Source organism: Drosophila innubila, chromosome X, assembly GCF_004354385.1.
Source record: "Drosophila innubila isolate TH190305 chromosome X, UK_Dinn_1.0, whole genome shotgun sequence".
NCBI classification, from domain to species: domain Eukaryota; kingdom Metazoa; phylum Arthropoda; class Insecta; order Diptera; family Drosophilidae; genus Drosophila; species Drosophila innubila.
The window spans coordinates 3,012,261-3,028,754 of record NC_047626.1 but is presented as its reverse complement, the minus strand read 5'-3'; the positions used below and the strand labels follow the sequence as shown (position 1 = coordinate 3,028,754).

Here is a 16,494-nt window from a genome sequence, read left to right as displayed (position 1 = left end):
GCAAAGAAACTAAAACTTAAAAATCGAAAATCTTAAGCAAAAATCATTATTATAAATACAGAAAGCGAAATTATTTAAATCCAATTCTTAATAATACTACAAAATAAACAACAATTGCAAAAGAAATGTTTCGATTTTAACGTAGCAACTATATCAAAACAAATTTAAAGAAAATTTGAAAAACAAAACAAATAAAATACGGAAAATGAAATTAATTGGTGTTCAGTGTGCTGTAAATTGAGTAAAAATTGCTTTGAATGACAAGAAATGTAAGCAAAAAAAAAAATGTAGAAGAAAACATAACCTCACACTACCATATACATGTATAGCGCTGTCTCTTTCATTCGCATGGTCAGCTCGCACATAACCTCAGACAATTTAAAGGGAAAGCGAAAAAAATAAAAAAAAACAGTTGCAAAAATTCAAAATACAATTATATATAGATAATATATGTGCTAGGCTATAATATAAATGTTTCTTATGTGTGTATTTAATGTAATATATATATAATATATATACTTAATGTAGTAGATTGTGCGTACATATATCTATACATATATTTATATGTAAAGATTAGCCTACACTCTATACATATATGAAGATTTTCAAGTTGTGTTTTTTTCTTTTTCCCCCATATCTTATATATATCATTCATTTGATCAGGAAGAAAATTAGGAAGAGGCACAAAAGCTAAGCGCTGTGTCACTCAGCATGCAGGGTATTCCTGATATTACCAAATTACAAGTTTTTATGATATGTGGCTCGAGCTTGAAGTTTGGCAGCAGTTTGGCTAACAGACCAAAGTAGCATTATTTACATAAATACATTATCTATATACATACATACTATATATATCAGCTATATTTCTATTCAAAATTTTGTCTTTTTCGTGTGGTTTTTTTTTTTTTAGTTCGAATACATTTTATGATTTCCGTCTTGTGTGCACTTGTTGGTTTGAAATAACGATAAAGCTATAAAAAAAAGATAAAGAACGCTTGAGAAGAGAGAAAATACTATGGATCATAGGCATACTAAAACTAAGTTTATTAATATATAGCTAAACAAAAGTATAATAAAGGAATGAAAGGATGTGTGAAAGTAACTTTGATATAAACACACTTAAAAAAAAATATTAATAAAAAAGGAAGAAAAAAAATACCATTGTATTAGAATAAAATACTTATCCGAGATCGAGTGAGTGCTAATGTTTATAACTATATAAGTGTGCGTGTGTGTTGGCATTGAAAAATCTAATCTCTAAATTTATATAAATGTATACTTCTACAATATATATATATTTATATATATATACTCTACGACCTACTAAATTAAATGCTACTACTAAATACAACTACTATTATATAATTACAATTACAATTACCAACTACAATTACAATTAATACTAAAAAAATCTAAAAAAAAAAAATCTTAAAAAAAATACAACTAATCTTAGTCCCCTCTTTCCCCAACCTCCACTAACCCTCTTTAAACCCAAACTCCCCTCGTATATTTAACTTATACAATACATACCAATATTTGTACATGCAACCAACAAAGTGTAACTAAACTAAACAGAAAATCACAAAAAAAAAAAAGAAATGAATGCGTCAGGCATTTGAGAATTTAAAATTCTTTCGGGTTCCGATAATATTTCAGTCTTAACTCGGTACAGTTCTCAACTGACTGAATAATCCCTGAACAAAAATAAAAATAAAAATATAATGAATTGGTAGTAAGTAACTACATACATACGAAAAACGATAAAAGGATAAACTTAATTGAAAATGTGTTTAAAATAATATTAACTGAATGAAAGTGTATTTCAATGAAGAATCGAATAAAACAAATGAAGAAAATGTGCAGTATTTTTTAAGATTATTCACTTCACTGCGTTCAATTTAAATTTTGGCATTTTCGAAAGTTTTTTGGTATTTTCTTTTTTTTTTGTTTGTTTTGTTTTGTTTTTTAATCGTCATTCGTCAGATTTGTATTAGTTATATTGAAGATTCCTTAGCTTGGGCAGTTTCGGTTTCGTAATGCGATTACGGGCGTAATGAGGTCCGTAGCCACGGCCAAAGCCGGGCAGCAATTTAACGGGATTTGGATCACGATGGAAATTAATCATGACTTTGGCAACAATTGCAATAACCAGATCTTGTTTGCCATTTGAATACAGATTGTCCAGATGATTGAAATATGAATCATAACATGCAACTTCACGTTCTTTTGGGGACATTAGCAAAATTTTGGTATCTCGTTGAAAATCGGTGATAATTTGTAAATCATTCTCCATGAAACGACAGAATGCCACTGCTTCAGATTGCATACAGCGAAAGAATCGATTTAATAGATCATATCGAAATTGTTTTTGCGGCTTTCGCGGTGACTTGAATTTGGGACGTTGCAGTTTTGATGAAAATCGCTTGGATATCGATGGTAATTGCTCCAGTTCGTACAGCTGCGACATCTCGTGCAGATGCCGATAGTCATCGATCAACGAATCACGCTCTACACCCACCGCTGCCAGTTCCAAATCGGTGAGTAAATCCAAATTGTAGAGCTTGCTAAGTTCGCTGTCGCTCAGACTGCAGCAGCCCGTAAACTTTAACTTCTCTTTCTGTTTTTCAGAGCCTATATTATTTTAAATATTACTTTTATAACAGTTGGTAGCTTATTTGTTAAGAGTTTACCATTTATGTTGCACATTCTTGACTATTTTAGTGTATTTCTATTGTCTATAGTTTCAAAATGTAAAAAATATATGTATTGTTTTAGAATAATGAATGTGTTCTGTCGCTATGAATTTTTTGTAGTTTTTTTTGTAAATGCCAATCAAAAGTTGTTTATTCTATTTGTGTGTTTGAAATGATTTTCAGCGGCATATCTTAAAGCTTTCGAAATTTGGTTGAATACCGGTTGAAATGCGCTCGCAAGAACGTCATTTAAATTTCGACTAAGTGCCAATTAACTGTTGTCTATCGATAAGGATGTAATAACTTCACTTGCCAATAGAAAACATCGCGCTAGTCCACTCAACTCAATCGATAGCTTAAATAAAACTAAGACACATTAAATTTCAACTGACAACTGCCAAAATGAGCGAAATAGCTCAAAAAAGACTGAACAAGTTCACTGACTCATTTCAATTACTTACCCGTTCATTTGAGCTTGTGCAGAGCCAAAACCACACAGCTCTATGTGCGTCAAGTTAGCAACGGTTCGCCAGCAACGAAAAACGGAACTTGGTTCACGGAGTCGGAACCAGTTATGAATTTCCTCATTTTTTAATGTTTTTCGACGTTAAAACAATAAAGTAATGATGCAGAATTGTAGATAATTGTTTTATTTATAGTCTTAAGCAATATTTTGGCAGTTTCAGCCCTTGATTTGGGTGAAACAAGTAAACATAAAAAAGTGAAAAGTTTACATTTCCACCATTTCTTAAATATCTAAGCTCAGGGCGAACGGCCCGAAAACCGCTAATGCACGATTAAAGCCCAAAGTTTCACCTTTCTAATGGGACCATATTTAGAAAAGTTATCAGAACGTTTTTGAGATATTTTGGAAAGAACGAAGCTACCTCAGAAAAGCCCCATACAAAATGACCGCCAAAATCAATGCCTGGTTCTCAAACCTTAATATCCTTTCTCAGGAGGAACGGCCCAAAAGCGGCATATATCAAATTAAAGCTACAAGTTTGGAGAAGCTATTTTAATTTAATTTAAAGAAAGTTATCAGACAGTTTTTGAGAAAATTAATTAATTGTAAATTAACCCCAAAAAGTTCATGAGCAAGTCCTATCGAACTAGTAGCTCCAACGTGAACCGAACTACTACGCAACAGAAAGCTGATTGATATGGGTCGGATATATATGCGCTTCAAAAAATCGTTGCTAACTATTTAAAGGTCGCGGCCCCAGATGCACGGTATGTGGAGTATAGGCATTAATTTTACTAACATTTTGCTGCAACTTTCATCAATTTCTATCAGACAGTTTTGAGAAATTTGCATTTTAGTGAATTTGGCATTTTAGCTGAGATCAAAAACAAAAGATTAGCTCTTGCCGCTTCAAAAAATCGTTGCTAACTATTTAAAGGTCGCGGCCCAGATGCACGGTATGTGGGAGTTATAGGCCTTAATTTTACTAACATTTTGCTGCAACTTTCATCAATTTCTATCAGACAGTTTTGAGAAATTTGCATTTTAGTAAATTTGCATTTTAGCTGAAATCAAATACATAAAAAACGTGGCAGCTCTTGTACATAATATAGAGTGGCACCGCTTCAAAAAAATCGTTGCTAACTATTTAAAGGTCGCGGCCCCAGATGCACGGTATGTGGGAATTATAGGCCTTAATTTTACTAACATTTTGCTGCAACTTTCATCAATTTCTATCAGACAGTTTTTGAGAAATTTGCATTTTAGTAAATTTGCGATTTTAGCTGAAATCAAATACATAAAAAACGTGGCAGCTCTTGTACATAAATATTAAAGAGTGGCACCGCTTCAAAAAATCGTTGCTAACTATTTAAAGGTCGCGGCCCCAGATGCACGGTATGTGGGAGTATAGGCCTTAATTTTACTAACATTTTGCTGCAACTTTCATCAATTTCTATCAGACAGTTTTTGAGAAATTTGCATTTTAGTAAATTTGCGATTTTAGCTGAAATCAAATACATAAAAAACGTGGCAGCTCTTGTACATAAATATTAAAGAGTGGCACCGCTTCAAAAAAATCGTTGCTAACTATTTAAAGGTCGCGTCAGATGCACGGTATGTGGAGTTATAGGCCTAATTTTACTAACATTTTGCTGCAACTTTCATCAATTTCTATCAGACAGTTTTTGAGAATTTGCATTTTAGTAATTTGCCATTTTGCTGAAATCAAATACATAAAAAACGTGGCAGCATTGTGTATGTAGATATAATAAATAAAGGCTGCCTGATTGATGACATTGTCGTGACTTTTTACTTTTATGAATGAAAATTACCACATATTTTACAAAATTTTTACATTCATGTCAATTTTAATATATGTTTATGTTAAACAGGCATTTTTAAGTAATTGGCATAATGTTTTTGGCGCATTGCCGCCATATGTTAATGGGCTGCCAACCTGATTCGCAATAGCGTCGATATTTTAGGTGGCTTGCTTGTACATAAAACTTTAAATTTCTATATTAAAAGAGAATAAACTTTATAACGCTCTAACCATTGAAAGTTAACAGCGCGTTTTAGTGTGTATTAAAATTCGTTATGCAAGGCTGCCACCTGTTAAAATCGATATTTGACGAATCAGGTATGCATGGTAATGCGCTACATTATTCTATATAAAAATATAAACACGTATTAAATTGACATGAATGTAAAAATTTATAAATATGTTAATTTCATTCATAAAAAACAAAAGGTGCTGCCAGGCGTTTTTATGTACGTGTTGATTTCAGCAAAATGGCAAATTTACTAAAATGCAAATTTCTCAAAACTGTCTGATAGAAATTGATGAAAGTTGCAGCAAAATGTTAGTAAAATTACCTATACCCATACCGTGCATCTGCCGCGACCTTAAATAGTTAGCAACGATTTTGAAGCGTGCCACTCTTTAATATATGTACAAGAGCTGCCATTTTTTATGTATTTGATTTCAGCTAAAATCGCAAATTTACTAAAATGCAAATTTCTCAAAACTGTCTGATAGAAATTGATGAAAGTTGCAGCAAAATGTTAGTAAAATTAAGGCCCACATACCGTGCATCTGGGGCCGACCTTTAAATAGTTAGCAACGATTTTGAAGCGGTGCCACTTTAATATTTATGTACAAGAGCTGCCACGTTTTTTATGTATTTGATTTCAGCTAAAATCGCAAATTACTAAAATGCTTGTCTGATAGAAATTGATGAAAGTTGCAGCAAATGTTAGTAAAATTAAGGCCTATGCTCACATACCGTGCATCTGGGGCGACCTTTAAATAGTTGCAACGATTTTTTGAAGCGGTGCTCTTTAATATTTATGTACAAGAGCTGCCACGTTTTTATGTATTTAGCTAAAATCGCAAATTTACTAAAATGCAAATTTCAAAACTGTCTGATAGAAATTGATGAAAGTTGCAGCAAAATGTTAGTAAAATTAAGGCCTATGCTCCACATACGTGCATCTGGGGCGACCTTTAAATAGTTAGCAACGATTTTTTGAAGCGGCGAAGAGCTGCCAATCTTTTTTTGTTTTGATCTAAGCTAAAATGCCAAATTCACTAAAATGCAAATTTCTCAAAAACTGTCTGATAGAAATTGATGAAAGTTGCAGCAAAATGTTAGTAAAATTAATGCCTATACTCCCACATACCGTGCATCTGGGGCGACCTTAAATAGTTAGCAACGATTTTTGAAGCGCATATATATCCGACCCATATCAATCAGCTTTCTTGCGTAGTAGTTCGGTTCACGTTGAGCTACTAGTTCGATAGGACTTGCTCATGAACTTTTGGGGTTAATTAATTAATTTTCTCAAAACTGTCTGATAACTTTCTTTAAATTAAATTAAAATAGCTTCTCCAAACTTGTAGCTTTAATTTGATATATGCCGCTTTTGGGCCGTTCCTCCTGAGAAAGGATATTAAGGTTTGAGAACCAGGCATTGATTTTGGCGGTCATTTTGTATGGGGCTTTTTCTGAGGTAGCTTGTTCTTTCCAAAATATCTCAAAACGTTCTGATAACTTTTTCTAAATATGGTCCCATTAGAAAGGTGAAACTTTGGGCTTTAATCGTGCATTAGCGGTTTTCGGGGCCGTTCGCCCTGAGCTTAGATATTTAAGAAATGGTGGAAATGTAAACTTTTCACTTTTTATGTTTACTTGTTTCACCCAAATCAAGGGAAACTGCCAAAATATTGCTTAAGACTATAAATAAAACAATTATCTACAATTCTGCATTTACTTTATTGTTTTAACGTCGAAAAATTAAAAATGAGGAAATTCATAACTGGTTCCGACTCCGTGAACCAAGTTCCGTTTTTCGTTGCTGGCGAACCGTTGCTAACTTGACGCACATCACAGCTCTACTGCATAAGTTCACTCGTTCATTTGAATGACCCTTTCATTTGAACTTGTTCAGAACGAAACGAACCAAAGCTACAATTTTGTACAATGTTTTAAACTTTGTTTAATTTGTTTAGTTTTACAATTGAAATATACTCATAATTTAATTAATTTGTTTATGTTAACGGCGCAGTGCAGTGAAAGGTACACCAAACAAACAATGCACGCTAAAAAGAAGAAGCTGCCATTTCTACATCTATTTCTATTTAAATTTCCATTTCTATTTGTTTTGTTTTGTTTGTTTTGACGCAATGGAAATTTAGTTTGTGGTTAACTTAGATGCAATAAACATGTCCGAGGTACGCATACGACCACGTCAAGTGCTCGTGCTAATCATTGTGTTCATTGTGCTGCTGCTGATGGTGCATCGCAATGGGAAACGCACCTGTGATGGACCCGATTACCTGAGGGACATGTACTCCAAGCAATTGGCTGACACGTTGCCCAAAATCTATGCCATAACGCCCACGTATGCGCGACCCGCACAAAAGGCCGAGCTAACCAGGTGAGCAGCATGATTAAACAGCTAACAAGATATTTAATATAATTCCTAATCCTTTGCAGGCTCTCACATTTGTTTATGCTGGTGCCCAATCTGCACTGGATCATTATCGAGGATAGCAACAGCACAACGACGCTGGTGCGTAATCTGCTGCTGCGCGCCGGACTGGAGCAGCGTTTTACCCAGCTGCATATTAAGACGCCGCCAGAGTTTAAGCTGCAGGGCAAGGATCCCAATTGGATCAAGCCACGCGGCGTGGAGCAGCGTAATCTGGCCTTGACTTGGCTGCGTGCCAATGCCGACGTGGAACGTCATGCCATTGTCTTTTTTATGGACGATGATAACTCGTATTCCGTGGAATTGTTTGCTGAGATGAGCAAAATTAAGCCAGGTCATGTGGGCATCTGGCCTGTGGGTCTGGTGGGCGGTTTGATGGTGGAGCGTCCATTGTTGGATGAGCAGAACAAGGTGATTGGCTTCAATGCCGCCTGGCGACCGGAGCGCCCCTTTCCCATTGACATGGCCGCCTTTGGCATTAGCCTGGATCTGTTTATCAAGTATCCGCAGGCTGTTTTCTCCTATGAGGTGCAACGTGGCTATCAGGAGAGCGAAATACTACGTTATCTGACCACACGGGAGCAGCTGCAGCCGCTGGCCAACAATTGCCGGGATGTGCTCGTCTGGCACACGCGCACGGAGAAGACGAAACTAACTGCCGAGGATGCACTTAAGCGACAGCACAAAAGATCCGATGAGGGCATGGAAGTTTAGGAGCAGCTACTACTTATACAGCCGGTTTCCGGACTCACTGACTAAACGGGTCAGCCTAGAGAATTTATATAGTTTATATTCCATTGCCTTGACTATTTTATGTAATATAACTGCATCCTATTTGTTTAATGTCCATATTCAAAATGTTACATATGTAAAGTGATTTATGTTAAGCATCTAAATGTGTTCAGATCTGTTAACTAACCCAGTTGATCCATGTTGATTTAGTCTTCCCAGCACCCCTAAATGTATTATCCTTAATATTCAATAAGTCTATTTAATAAACCTAACCATTTTATCCTTACATTTGCTCTATTTATTTTGAATTTGACAAATCACACATATTTCTCTACTATCTTACAGCAGTTCTATCGATTGGCATTCAAGGATTTGCAAAATTTATCCAAAATATATATCAAAAAATTTTCCTAGGTGGTTGCTCACAAAAATTGGCCCAAAAACACAAAATCGTCTGTAACTCGGCTATTTCAAGGACTATTTTGATGTCCTTTTGACCACAGATGGATTTTGTAATGCCACACCTGAATATATAAACCAAAGGACGAAAGTCCTTTTAACAGCCAAGTTATAAGGACTTTTTTGTACAGAAAAAATTAGCTGTAAAACGACTATATCCTGGCGTATCCTGGCGAGTCCTGTGCCAATCAATTGGTCTTATTCAGAGCTATCAACTGACCAAAGGACATTCGAATCGTCCTTGTAGTTTTCGAGTTATTAAGGATTTTGTGCTTTTCACCCGATTTCAAGCGATTTTCAACTGAAATTTTGCAAGTTAATGATTCTTAGATGAGCCCATATTTTTTTGATGCCAGTGGGTAGAAGTCCTTTTTGCACATATAATGCAACTAGTCCTGCCAAAATCTGCAAGGATATGGCCAAGTTATGAGTTATTTTGTTCTGCATGTTCTCTTTGAGCCACAGCGCAAAAGTATGCAACAAAATTTTTTTTTGATTCAATTTTTTATTTAATTTAATTTTTATTTGTCCTTTTCCACATCGACAGCTGCATTTCCAAGTTCAAGTATTCGAGTTTATAGCTAAAATTCGAGAAATTTCAGTAACTCCCCCCAAAATAAAAAGAATTCGATTTTATTTTTTTCAGTTTTGATAAATACGACTTTATTTTTCAACGGATCATTTTCGCTGTTATTTTGTTATCCCTTTTATGAATTATAAAAAGCTACACCTTGATGATCTTTTATGAATTTCTCATTTCATGGCCATATTTAATATGCTGCGCTCCGAAAGCAGTCCTTAAATTTCATCATATACATAATTACATATCAGTTATTGTGTAGCTCCATAGTTATTGATAGTTTTCATTTGTATTTCTTATATTAACACACAAAAAAATGTTTTTGCTCATGAGCTTACTTTTTTTCAATGGGTTTTTTTTTTTTGTAATTTTCTTGTTTTGAATGGTTTTTTTTGTATAATATTGTTGTATAATATTATTTATTTATATAGTAGGTAAAAAAGCTCTGACAAGGCGCTTGGCTTAACTGGCAACAGAAGCTACAAAAGCTTTTGGCAAAGATCTACAAAACAGGACGAATCAAGGACGATAAAAAATGGAAACAATAAGGAACAGCTATCTTCGAAGTGCCGAAGATCTAATATCCTTGCAGATCCTTTCAATATATATGTATATAGTTGATAAAATTTAACTAAATTCTTGAAATTGTTTTTTCAAAAACAAAGCCAACTTAATATTTGAGGGTTGGGGTAAATCGATTTTATTGATATCGATATATGTTTTATCTGTTGCAGAGAGAGGCAACTGTTCCAAATTTTATCAATATAGCTCTACTAGAAGTTCAGTTCATATAGACAGGCAGACAGACTTGGTTGTACTGTTGCTACAATACTTTCTGCAGGGATATCATAATATATTTATGTAGGTTTTCGTGTATATATAAATTGTTTATAGTTTTTCATTTGTTTTTATTCGTGTAGACAAAAAAAAAGAACTTACTTACACAATAATTACATATACATATTTATTATTTAAATAATTTTTGATTTCTTACTTACAACTTGGTTTTTTGTTTTCTTACATACACATATAAAATCTAAAAATAATAAAAAAAAAAAACACGGGAAACAAATATTTTAAAAATATATCATTGAGTACATAATTTCAATTTATGAATTTGAATTTTGTTCTTTTGTTTTGTCATGAAATAGAACTTAAAATACATAAAGTAAAATTCAAAGTAAAATGAAAAACACAATTGTTTGGCAGTTTCAAAGATGTAGATTTTTTTTGTGGATATTCTGTATCAGCAATAGTTATCGATACAATCGATAAATTTTTTTACACACACAAGTATTTTCTTAATACACATTCATATAACTTTACTGCGTTTTGTAATTAACCAACACTTTTGTGGGCGTGTTGACAAGCAGTTGAACTTTTGTTCGCAACTGTACTTGATTTCATTTCAATTTCAATCTAACCATGTACATTGAGCATTTTGTTTACAACTATTATCGAATAGATTAATATAACTATTAATTCGTACTGTGTATTAAGTATATCAATTTACCAATAGGAAACCAAATCTTAACTAGAGTTTTTCATCGTAAATTTTGTTAATTTTATGATTTTTATGTGATGGTTTTATGTGTTTTCGCAAAAGTCTTTTCTTCGGTGTGTTTAAGTACATACTACGAAATGTGAGGGACAAGAGAGAAAAGAAAAATAAAATTTTGTTTAAAAATGATGTTTGAACTTAATGTTACAACTTATTTATGGCATGTTTAAGTTAGTTAAACTAATATTTGTTGGTTCTCGCTTTGTTATACCCTGCGCTTCTGGTAAAGTGTTAACAAAAAATAATATATATATTTTTGATCATTATGTACTGTCAATAAGACAAGAGACTATAAGAGCTAGAGTGCCTAAATTTAGTATGGAGGTGCCTCTATACCAAATATAGAACAGGTTGTTTTTTAATTTTATATTTCACTGCCCTCAAAGCGAAGAAACGCGTTATAAGTGCAAATTAAAAGGCATAGTCTTGAGTTTTGACACACATGATATATACACTAGTTCCGATATGCCCTATTTTCATCAGTATCGAAATGTAAGCTCGGAAATTATTGAAGAATTTTACATAGGAATGATTAAAAAAAAGTTAAGTATGCAGTGTTTGTTCGTGTTTTATGTAAAACAGAACGCAGGGTATCTTATAGTCGTGCACTCTCGACTAGAGCGTTATTATTTGATTTTTTGTTTGTTTTCTTCTTCTTTTTGTTTCTCTCATTTTAAATGCTAAATAAATGTAATATTTTGTTGTTCTTTCATTCATGTTGTAAGGCATTAATAATTTAAGTTTAATTTTCAACTTAACCTATATGTTTGCTTGAGAGAGTGAAGAGAAGATTCCGAAGAATATGTAAAAAATAAGCTATGCAATGAATAGAAAAGTCAAGCAACATGGACATATGAGTGTTTCTAATTATAAGTTATGTCGAGTAGTGTTATGTTGTGTAGTGTAGTGTATTTAGAATGTTTGCTATGCTTGTATTGAGCTTAAGAAATACTCTATTTATGTATGCTTTAAGTTATACATATATCGTATAATATAGTTAGACAAAATTAAATATACTTGTAATCATAATTATAATAATAATGATAAAAGAAAACTGAACACTAAACTCATATGCCAATCAAATAAGTATTTTTTTTCTTTTTTTTTTTCGAATGTTGCTGTTTCCACAGCATTTGGCTTTGGTTTTCCGTCTACTACTTGCTGTAATTCGCAACTGGTTCTTGTCGGTTTTCGTTTACTTTTCAGCCAGTTTTGTAGATACTTTTGGGTTAAATTTTGCTCGATTTTATCTTCTATGGTTTCTCGTTCTTTTTTTTTTTTTTCAATACTATTTTCTGTTGCAAGTTTTGTGCTGCTTTTCAATATTTTTTTCAATACATTTACACCGCTGAATTTTTGCCAATGATTTCACCGCTGCGGGAATGCACAAAACGTCCGTCGAATTCGATGGTTGAGTTCTGTTTAATACTGCCGGTTGGAGTGCGAAGTGGCTCCTTTTCGTCCCTGTGAAGAAATCGATAGTTTAATAGTGTTGCATAACACACAAAAAGCATCAAACGGATCAGTTCAAAAAAAGAGTCAAGTGCAATCAGCTAAAAGTGTAAGACATACAAAAGCTAATTGCTATACAATGTGAGTGCGTGTACTTACCGCTAGAGATGGGCATCACTTTTTATCGATATTTATACGATCTTGCCTTGCCCATCACTAATAAGCACACCTAAGGCTAAGCATAATCAAATAAAAGCTCGTTGCTACACAAAAAATAAGCTTAAAAGCTACATTTATTTACATGCTGTGCGTGATGATCAAGGACTATGAATAGTGTTGGAAAACGAAAGAAAAAAGACAAATGACTACAGTTTATTGATGTAAAACAACTTGACTTTTGTAAAGTCTATATATATATATCAGGGATTAAACTGTAATCGAAACTGTAAACTTAAGCCGGTTTTAACCGTTTTAAATTGGTAACCGCAACTGAAACCTTAACGAAACAATATTTTTTTTATATCGAAACCGAAAAACCGAAATTATTTAAGCCGAAATAGCCGATAAGTAATCGATTAAAATATAAAGCTTAGTTTCGGATCGATAATACGCTGTTTGGGTAAAATCATGATTTTTTAAACTAATTTTGAATTTAAATTTGAAAATCGATTTCATAAAATCGAAATTTTTAAAAATTAAATTATTTTTGGATATATATATAATTTAATTTTTTTTTTTCAATTTGAATATCAATCTTATTAGATAGAACTTTTTTCAAATCAAATAATTTTGTTTATAAGGTTTTTTTTTTTGAATTTTCACAACTATTTTTTATTTTTTTTTTTCTAAGACGATATTTTACCGGTATGTCAAAAAACCGTTAACCGTTAATAAACTGATATAGAAAGATGTTGAGTAACCGATAACCCAAAACCGACAATACAAACATAATCGAAACCGTAAGTAAAAACGATAGTCGTTAAGGTTTAATACCCTGATATTAATACATATATACTTTTAATATATACTTTTCAACACTATATATATTTTCGATTTCTATTATGTCACTACTACAAACAGAAGAGTGAGAGAGAGAGAGAGAGAGAGAAGCAGAGGCGCAGAAGAGAGTAAGCTGCGTGAAGCTAGAGCTTTACTAAAACATGTACGTACAATGGTGAATTCACTGGTGAACCGCCGAGCTTAACTGGCGGTGGCAGTGGTAACGGTGATGGTGGTGGCTCCTTAACCAGCTGTCCACTGCAATAAGGTAGCGGGAAACGCCAACCGTAAAGACTGCTTGGTTAGATGGTAATTTGGTTGTTTTTGTGTTTTTTTTTTTTTTGGTTTTTTTTTCGGGTTTATTTTTTTAAATTTTTTTTTGGATTTGTTGGATTTTGGTGTTGGATGAGGTTGATGTGGTTACGAGTTGAGAGAATCGAGAGAGAGTATAGATAGTATGGAGTTTTGTAAATGTGAGACAATGATAAGGCAATGATTTTGAATTTAAATGAATGTACGAGTAACTCTGTATGTGTGTGCGTGTATTTGTGAAAATGTATTTAAAGTTCAGATTAAATGTATGATAAATAACACAATTCAAATGATATATACTTATATGGCACATAAATACAATTATATATAAAAATAACACTCAGTAGCAGCCAGTAACAGATGACTTTACCATGAGTACGAATATGAGTACTACGAGTATCTAATATTATTGAGCAAATTGGACAAGGCACTTCACAGATATATATATATACGATCAGTTATCGAAGAAAGCAAGTGTTGAAGAGTGAGCAATATCTAAAACTAGCTAACTGGCTGCATACTTTCTTTTCTTTTCTTCTCATTTCTTTTTTTTTTTTTAAACTACAACTGACTTTTAGCCGAATTCCATTGAAAGCAATCGTGTCCTTTTAATTATAAGTCTTAATTTGAGTTTAAAATGATTTTATTCAACAATACCATATATTATATTTATCGATATTTTGATAATTTTGGTAATTTAATATAAAATTTATAATTTATTTAAAAAATTACTTTTTTTCACTTAAAACTGAATTTTCTAATATGATAATGCAATTAAAACTAAAGAAAGTCAACTATTAAGTTGATTTTATTTATATCGATTGAATTTTGATAATTATGGAAATCGATATTATAAAAAAAACTTTTTTTTACTTTACACTGCATTTTTCTGTGTGATAATTATATTATAACTGAAGTTAATCAAATATTGAAGCTGTATTTTTGGTATCGACTTTATTTAGATAATTTTGGTAATCGTTTCTGTATAAAATGATATTACAACTGCAGAAGCTATAATATTTAATCTGTGCTCTTTTATCGATTGTATGGATGGTATTGAATTTCCTATCCGATTAAAATATCGATAAGCAAATATGGAATTCGGCTATGCCAGGGACACACAACAACATAGGAAGAGCAGTGTTGACTAACAAAGTAAGAAAAATATCGAAAAATTTGATTCAAATATAACAACTCTTGAGGTTTAACAAAAAAAATAAGCTTTTGTGTTCTTTGTGGAGGTTTTTGTGAGGGAAGTAAAATCAAAAAAAAAGTAGTACTTGGATTTGTATTTTAATGTGGTGTGGAAACAATTAATATTGCACTAAAAATGAAATAAACAACGACAAAACAAAAAACATAAAATTGGATGAGAGAAAAATTGTGGCAAGTTTTTTAAATTTTAATTTCGATTTAAATTTGAGTTTGTTCAAACGAATATCAATGAGTTTCGATTGAACAATAAGGATTTTGGACGCGCATAGACCCAATTGTATTCGAAGTCCGGATGTTGAGAATTTTGGCTTTGTCAATTTTGAATTATAATTTCGGTGCAAATCGAAAAGAGTTGGAAATAAATGAAACAAAAAACAAAGAAGACGGTTGTATAAACATTCAAGTGGAATTTGGATTTTTTTTTCTTCGAATTTCGTAACATTTTTAGTGCAATATTATTTGAAATTTGGGGTTTATCGATTGTTACGAATGATGCTTACCTGCCCAGTTTAGCCTCGTCATCGATATCCGAGGGTGATCGCTTCGCCTTGCGGCACATGGCCGCCATGACACCCATGTGTACCGTTATGCAGCACAGCAGATCCACAATGAAGAGTAGAAGAAGCACACCGCCAACGGCAATGCCCACAATGGCTGCCGATGAGAGAACCTGACGATCCGCCACTTGGATGACATCAATACCTATATAATTGATCGATATATCGATAGGTTTGTGTTCGTGTGTGTGAAAGAAAGAGAGAGAGAGAGAGAGAAAGAGGGGTAGGTGCGGAGTGAGGAAGTGGCAATTGATTAGTAAATTGTCATTCAAATCTTGCATAATTATTAATAGATATAAATATTAATATAAATATATATATGTATATTTAACTATAAGTATTTAGTTCAACTATTGCATACTTTCACCCTTGACTGCATTCCAGGGTATTTCGCATGGAGTACACCCAAGTTAGTGTTACTAACTGTTTAAATCTAGATCGCTACGATCCATACTTTGCATATATATTATAACTCGAGTTACAAATTGTTTCCTTAATGGGTTTAACACTTTTTTTTTTTTTTTTTTTAAATATTTTTTGTTGGGCGGGTTCATAACGATATTGTAACTGTTTGTTTTTCATTAAGTTTTTGAGTTTTGTACAAACATATTTTACATTTTTGTGTGTGTATTTTGAGGGAAAATAAAGAAAGTAACAAATGAAGATATAAATAAGAAAGTAGAGCTAGCTAACGTCGGTATGCCGACGTTATAAGACCTTTGCTGAGAGTACCATAAAAGAAAACTTCCAAATTATTACATTTTTGTATAAAACTAAACTTTTTAATCGATAAATATTTACGTTACAGTTAACCAATCCGACTAGTTTCGATATATGCACTAACTAGCGTACTGAGAAGCAACTGTACCAAATTTCAACACAATTTTTCAAGTAGAACTCAAGTTCACATAGATAGTTGTGTGGTAGAATAGCAGAATATAGCTTAAACGGACTCAGAAAAAGACTTACACGAA

At 32.7% G+C, this 16,494-nt stretch overlaps 3 protein-coding genes across 4 annotated transcripts in view; 1 reads left to right on the top strand and 2 right to left on the bottom strand.

The window, feature by feature from the left end:
* Positions 1-1,785: 1,785 nt before the first annotated feature.
* Positions 1,786-2,863, bottom strand: LOC117793891. Its single transcript, XM_034634329.1, has 2 exons — positions 2,691-2,863; positions 1,786-2,631 (listed from the first exon to the last, which is right to left on the bottom strand). The coding sequence occupies exons 1-2, from the start codon at positions 2,704-2,706 to the stop codon at positions 1,991-1,993; spliced, it is 657 nt and encodes a 218-aa protein (XP_034490220.1). The 5' UTR covers positions 2,707-2,863; the 3' UTR covers positions 1,786-1,990.
* A 4,234-nt stretch (positions 2,864-7,097) lies between these two features.
* LOC117793285 (galactosylgalactosylxylosylprotein 3-beta-glucuronosyltransferase I) lies at positions 7,098-8,671 on the top strand. Its single transcript, XM_034633571.1, has 3 exons — positions 7,098-7,238; positions 7,358-7,599; positions 7,659-8,671. The coding sequence occupies exons 2-3, from the start codon at positions 7,385-7,387 to the stop codon at positions 8,365-8,367; spliced, it is 924 nt and encodes a 307-aa protein (XP_034489462.1). The 5' UTR covers positions 7,098-7,238; positions 7,358-7,384; the 3' UTR covers positions 8,368-8,671.
* Positions 8,672-10,648: 1,977 nt separating this feature from the next.
* LOC117793283 (fasciclin-2) overlaps positions 10,649-16,494 on the bottom strand; it is a 121,412-nt gene continuing 115,566 nt past the window's right edge. The window contains exons 8-10 of one of the 2 annotated variants that reach the window (XM_034633568.1): positions 15,464-15,665; positions 13,608-13,730; positions 10,649-12,449 (exon numbers count right to left, since the gene is read on the bottom strand). In XM_034633568.1, coding sequence (XP_034489459.1) covers positions 12,326-12,449; positions 13,608-13,730; positions 15,464-15,665 — 449 coding nt within the window. In that variant the 3' untranslated portion in view covers positions 10,649-12,325. The remainder of the gene's footprint in view (positions 12,450-13,607; positions 13,731-15,463; positions 15,666-16,494) is intronic. The other variant, XM_034633566.1, reaches the window with a different exon arrangement.

Coding starts and splice junctions, on each gene's coding strand:
- LOC117793285 (XM_034633571.1), top strand. CDS start 7,385: ATGTCCGAGGTACGCATACGACCACGTCAAGTGCTCGTGCTAATCATT. Junction 7,600..7,658: donor CAAAAGGCCGAGCTAACCAG/GTGAGCAGCATG, acceptor AATCCTTTGCAG/GCTCTCACATTTGTTTATGC.